This window comes from Loa loa (genome assembly GCF_000183805.2).
Source record: "Loa loa unplaced genomic scaffold supercont3.579, whole genome shotgun sequence".
NCBI classification, from domain to species: Eukaryota; Metazoa; Nematoda; class Chromadorea; order Rhabditida; family Onchocercidae; genus Loa; species Loa loa.
This window is the reverse complement of record NW_018108759.1, coordinates 8,791-16,077: the sequence shown is the minus strand read 5'-3', so window position 1 is coordinate 16,077 and position 7,287 is coordinate 8,791. Positions and strand designations below refer to the sequence as shown.

The following is a 7,287-nucleotide window of genomic DNA, read 5'->3' as shown; positions in this document are numbered from 1 at the left end:
AATCATTGAGAAGGAAGCAATAGATAACATCATCGATTTCATGGCACACGTTTTTCTTCTGAATTACATTTGTTGAATCAACAGATTCATCTGAAGTACTAATTGATTAACTAATTAATTGATTAATTAATTAAGCATTACACACTTTTGCTTGGGTTAGAATATTGCATTTTAACAATTAAGTTATTGAATATTTAAATTATTCATTAATCTTTTTTATCACCTACTCTCATTTCATGTTGGAGCTTCAAACTTCAATCCTTTTTTTGAGTTAATTATTTCATTATCAATCATTTGCTAATCACATGAATAAAATCGGATGGTTCTAAATAAGCTGCATAATTAATTAAATGCTTTTAATTAAAGCCAATTTAGGGTTTTTTTTTAACGATCTATTCTAATCACTTTAGGCCTAATTCCTTTCATATTATACTGATAACAAATCAACAACCTGCATAGGTTTCACATATATATGGTAGTTTTATTGTATCACATTGGCTTGATTTATTATCTGTTTTTGCTGAACCACCAGGATAAACAAAATCTGAACAGGTAATAATTGTCATTTTCAAAATCATAAGCTTGAAATTAAAGAATTTATTAAGTTGGAATTGATCACCTTTTGGAAAAGTTGATTAAATCACCGCTTAAGGTAAATAAAAAGAAATGTTCGTGAAAGTAAACAAATGTAAATTAGCAATCTAATTTGCTCGCCTCATGAAGTTATTTGAGATTAAAAAAAAATATTTCACCAATACAAATTTAAGTTAACTAAAATTTAAGCTAATTAAATTTTAGTTAATCACAAATTGAAGTTTATTTTACATCTCCCACAAGTCGTTTAAATTAATTAACGATAATTGTTTGGATATTTCAGTGCTTTAATATTTAAAAATTCATTTCGAAACAAATAAACTAAATGCTCCGCTTGATCTAGAATCTATTAAAATTGGTTATGAATAGAGAAGATTATCTAGAATTTAATTAAAAAAAAAATTTTTTTTCTTTTCTTTTCTTTTCTTTGCAATATTAGAGAACTAATATTACTCAGTTTTACTTTAGTATTTATAAAATAATGAAATAAATGATTAAGTAGCTATCAATTAACTAACTTATTGCATACTTGAGGTAATTATTAAAATGGAATTAGATTTTGGATTACTAAGTTATGCTGAAAATAAATATAATTTACTAGTTTTATTGAAGATAATATCCCAATATCCGATCATATTTGTAGCATCTAATGCAACACAAGCCTGAAAATATTTTTAATTAAATGAAATAGTTGAAATTGAAAAGAAATAGTTTGAAAAAATTGAACAAAATAATTTGAAAATTGAATAAAACAGTTTTAAAAAATTGGATGAAATAATTTACGAATGATTTAAATGTTTGAAATAAATTTCAAAAATTGAAACAAATCATGTCTATGTGTAAGATAAATTCTTAAAATTTTAACATTAATGATAATAAATATCAATATGATAATGTATAATATATTTTAATGATAACTATTTTGATAGTAATGACAAGCGATGAGGTAGTAAAAAAAAATACTAAACTTAAGTAATTTATTCATTGCCAAATTTTAATTAATAGTAAAGTGAAGTGAATGAATATAAAAATATAATAATGAGCATAAAAATAAGTGTAAATATGAAATATAAACATAATACAATATAAGTATAAGAATATAGATATCGAAATAAAAATAGCAAATATAAAATATAAAACAAAAATATAAAACAATGTTATGTAGTAACCTCGTTGGAAAAGCCAGCTTGACCAACATTTTGATAAATATGCCGATCACCACCAATCCGGATTACCCTATTATCCGGACCAAAACGGATCAATTTTAATGGTTCACCATCCAACCATCGTACTCGTCCATCAGTCATATCCATACCAATCCATGCATTACTATTTAAATTTTGCAACATTGATGTAACAAATCCTATCAAATAAGCTCGTAAATGAAATTCAAATCAAACAAATTGTAGAAATTAAAAATTTTAAAACATTTTATCTCTTGATAATACCAAAAAAAAAAACAAAAAAAACAGCATATTAAATATTTTAACTGTGCAAAAGTATTGTAAGCAAAAGCTTGAATTTTGATTAGAATTGAGAAAGATAATAAATTAGGCAAATAAAAATTAGGAAATATATCAAATGTTTATTTTGTTAAGAAATTATTTGATATCTTGAATAATAACTCAACAATTTCTAATTATCTTGAAAAAAAAAAATTGTTGAAAATATAAGAAGAAATATTTCGAGAAAAAAAAAAAATCAATCAAATAGAAAATATTCCAGTTATAAATTTTTATGCAAAAATAACCGATTAATTTATCATAACAATTAATTAATAGTATCAATTAATTTATTACACCAATCAATTTATCATTGTTATTAATTTACGCATCAATTGTAACTTACCGTAAATCTACCGTATCAATTAATTTATTAACCAATCAACTAGCCATATTAATTAATTTAGCATATCTATTAATTGGCTATATCAACTGATTTATCACATCTCAATTATTTCATCATTCAATTAATTTGCATTATTAATTAATTCACCATATCTAATGTAAAAGTAATGATGTGAGAAGAAATGTACTTTCGTATTCATTTTTTAGTATGTAAATAAAAATTATTAAATTAAAAATTTTTATTACCAACTTCTTTTTTTTTTTTGTTATAGAAGTAAATTAAAATAAAGGAAAAAAAAGTTAATAATACAGACTTACCATTTTCATAGATATCAGTTAAGCTAACCAAATTAGCTTTATCAATTTTGCAACGTTGAATAGCTTCACTAAATGTTACACCGTTAGCATTTGTTCCATATAATTTATAACACATTCCTCCTGTGAACAAAGCAACAAATTAAACATTGAATCTTTTTTTTTAATGAAATCTTATTTCAATTCTTTTTTTAAATTGTTAATAATTTTCAAATAACTGATAACATTATCAAGTTTTATCTTTGATTTGCTTCATTTATTGCAAAATTCTTTTATAATATTTTACACTATTATTTGTGAATTTTTTCAAATATTAATGATTTCTAATAAATTCTAATTCTGATATCATCAATTATTTCAATTACTATTACTAGCTGTAATTTTTTATATATTAATCATGCGTTTTCATTTGATTTTTTTTTTTTAAATTTAGATTTAACATTAAAATTACATATATGATTGTTGACAAAAAAAATTAGTCGAGTGGAAAAACGATACCGATGCATACGGATAGCTAATTACATGAAGAGGATCAAAGATTAAAATATATTTTTAAAAAAAAAAAATTTAATTATTTATCCAATGAATTTTTGCTAACTGTTACATATTAAAATTCATCCGAAAAAAAAATATTAATTGCTCAAATTTGTCGCAAATTTAATTTGCCAATAAATTAAATTATTAATTTAATACATTTTCAAATGAAATATATTTAAAAAGTTTAATATGCACGCAAAAAAAAAATGAAAAAATAATTTTAATGAAATAAAATTCATACCATTCAAGATAAAATTTCATTCAAATAAAACAGAAAGAGAGAGAAAGAGGGAGAAAGAGAGAGAGAGAGAGTAGAAAAAAAAGAGAGAAACGAACTGAATAATTTATATCCATTAGAACATTCCCAGTTGTTCTGTTTTATCAATCGTCTCTCTTCTTTTGCTGATAATTCAGAACGTGCATGATAATCAAAGCCTGGTTTACGACATATTGATAAATGTCGATTATCACATCGTTGATGAGTCCAAAAATATGCTATAAAATAATCTTATGGTTATTAAAATTTTAATTCTTTAAAAATTTTTAGGTTTTAATTTAAAAAAAATACCTGGAACTTTTCTTGACATTTGAATTGGAATACCAAAAAGATTATATAATGATTGTTTTTGGAGTAATTTATTACTGAAATATTTCCAAAAATAAAAAATTCTTTAAATATGATATAAATTTTCTTTTTTGAAATTAATAAAGGCTTAATTCCTTTTTTTTTTTTACCCAAAATTAAGATTTTTCAAAGCAAATTAATTTTCTTTTGTTAATTATTTTTTTCAGTTTTCAAAATAAAAGTCAAAAAAAATGGCGAAATTTTATAAAATGTATACAAAAAAAAAAAAAATTTAAATGAATATTTCTTTCAGAGAACAAAAAATTAACCTGATATTGAATTGTATTGCAACACAAACACCTCGTTCCTCATCCGGATCTTCATTTGATAAACGTTCAACCAAATAATCAAGCGATGAACCATCAGACCATTCATATTGACTGCAAATTTATTCCTTCAATTTTTACAATTATCTTATTAATTATTCCAATTTTAAAATTTCAAAATTTGTATTTTACAGAAAATAAATTAAAGCATGCTTATTTCTCTTAATGATCAAAATATTAAAAAAAAGAAACAAACAAAAAAGAAAAGTAATTTTGACAGTAAAGCAAAAATCAAAAAGAGAAACAGGCAAAAAGGTGTAATCATTAAGTTAATAATTAATCTATTTCGGTAATTATTTGTCAAAATTTCAACTTTTTAATTATTAGCAATAGATAGATTGAGAGAGAGAGAGAGAAGAAAAAAAAAAGGATACCTCCGTGCATTCCTTCGATGTAATCCAATCCAATTATTTTTTTTCACCACTTATCGATGGTTGTAATTGTACCTAAAAAATTTTCATTCAAATAAGCAAAAAAAAAAAAGTCGAATTTATTATCACTAAAAAAAAAAGAAATCAAGCTTATTATCATTAATCAAGTTTGTTATCATCAAACATAACAAAATTGAATTTATCATCATCAGATATATCACTTGATTTGAATTTATCACCATCAGACATATCACCATTACCTTGAAATTTACTGGAATGAATGCAATCTATGAAGAATATTTAGATGATCTTTTTTTTTACATATAAATCAGCGAGTTATTGAATTTATCAATATTTCAGGTGAATTAATTAAAAGTTCATTGCTTAGAAAATCATTGATCAATTAGTTAGTAGCATTTATCTCTCATTTCTTTCAAATTTTTCAAAATGGTTATCACATCTAGCATTATCATACTGTAAAATTTATTTAATTTTAATGCTTAAATTATTGGAAATTAGTCTGATTTTTTTTAAGAAAATAAAAAATAATAAACTAATTAAATTTTCATTCATTTCAACTATCATTTAATTTAAGCATAAAAGTTTTTTCTTTTTTTTTCTATTAGAATTAAAGTTAGAAAAAAAAGGAAAATATTTACCATTTCATAGATGAAATTTGCTTCCTCTTTTGAATGAATGGAAATAAGGTCAGATTGATGTTTTGCATCACATTCTTTAACTGCTTGCTCCCAATAGAATGGTTCGGTTTGTAAACGATAGCATACGGTACCTTGATTGGTTTTTAATGGACAAAATAACGGATCCTTACCACATGGAACTGTAATTTAATTATTACAATAAAATACCAATTGAAAAAAAAATACTAATTGAAAATTTAAAATATTAATTGAAAATTTTTAAAAATGTTAATTGAAAATTTTTAAATCACTACTCCTTAAAATACTTAAAATACTAATAACTCCTTAAAATACTAATTAAATAATTTGAAAGAACTAGTAAAAAAACATTCATTTATTCATCCATTAATTTAATTATGCTTCCTTTTTTTTTGTTTTTTTTGTTTTCACTGAAAAATATTGATAATATTGGAAGTGGCAAAACTAAAATTAAATTTCTAAAAATAAAATGATAAAATTAAATAGAAAAATTTTGCACAATGAATAAGCAAAAAAAAAAAAAAAAATTGGCTAACATTCTTCGGTAAGTTCATTATTTTCATTTTCTGCAACTTTCACTTCTTCTTCCGCTACTATAACACCATCATTTGGAAATTGATCCTAAAATATTAGCAAAAATTTAAATAATAGAATTATTGCTATTATTATATTAATGAATTATGCAAATATTTTATTAAATTACTTGTGAAAAAGCAGGCATTTGACAGATAAACCTTCGGCGATCTGAACATATCGTTACATTAAACATTCGTTGTATTACCATACCGGTAGCAGATTTTTGATCTATAATATTAGTGATAATATTTTAGTGTTAATATCAGTGATAATATTTTAGTGTTAATACTAGTTATAATATTTTAGTGTTAATATAGTGATAATATTTTAGTGTTAATATCAGTGATAATATTTCAGTGTTAATATTAGTGATAATATTTTAGTGTTAATATCAGTAATAATATTTTAGTGTTAGTATTAGTGATAATATTTTGGTGTTAATATTAGTGATAATATTTTAGTGTTGATATTAGTGATAATATTTTAGTATTAATATTAGTGATAATATTTTAGTGTTAATATCAGTAATAATATTTTAGTGTTAATATTAGTGATAATATTTTAATGTTAATATTAGTGATAATATTTTAGTGTTAATATTAGTGATAATATTTTTTAAGTGTAATATTAATGCACGGAGTTTTCATACTTTGACATATATTCATTGCTTCTTAAATATTTAAAAAAAAAACTATTTTATGCAAATTATTATTTTCTACTTAATAAGTTAAATATTCTATTAATCAATTCATGCATATTAAAAGGAAAAATTCTTTTTTTTTTATTTTACAAAATACATTTATATTGCCAAAAATGAATGAATTATTTTTCTTTTTCTTTTTTTTAAATTTCCTAAAAACATACAATCATAAAAAACACAATAACGATCATCCCATTTGTCTGATTTTGGTACGGTAAGCTTTACATCAGCAATTGTCAATTTATCGTTAGCAAATAAATTTCCATCAGTCCACCTATAATCAAATATTTCATTCATTGTTTGAATAAATTTTTAGAAATTAATTATTCAATGAAAAAAATTTTACAAGAGGAAGAAATAAAAATTGTAGAAAAAATAAATAAATAATGGAGAATTTTTTTCATTGATAAAATTATAACATTATTAGTAATATTTAATAAGGGAATAGATTAAATGAGAAAATAATTTGGCTATTAGCTGCTATTACTACGTGATATTTATGCGTATTACTCGAATTAACGTGTAATAATCATAAGATGAATGCGTATAACACGTGGGTAAGACATACATTACGTGTATGTATCCTAATGATACAAATATGCTTTATTTTTGATTGCTTTTTTTTTAAAAAAAAAAAATGATTTTTACTTATTTAGGTGTAAAAATAAAAATATTAACTACGATTAAATTTTGATTTTATTTTTGGTGTTTTTTTTTTT

At 22.2% G+C, this 7,287-nt stretch overlaps 1 protein-coding gene across 1 annotated transcript; it reads right to left on the bottom strand.

Annotated features, from left to right (window-relative positions):
- Positions 1 to 1,166: 1,166 nt before the first annotated feature.
- LOAG_10637 (hypothetical protein) lies at positions 1,167 to 4,298 on the bottom strand (the record flags this gene model as incomplete). Its single annotated transcript, XM_003146161.1, has 6 exons — positions 1,167 to 1,256; positions 1,764 to 1,957; positions 2,760 to 2,879; positions 3,630 to 3,788; positions 3,862 to 3,935; positions 4,188 to 4,298. Coding segments are annotated over 6 exons (748 nt in total), but the record flags the coding sequence as incomplete, so codon positions are not given.
- Between the last annotated feature and the right edge of the window lie 2,989 nt (positions 4,299 to 7,287).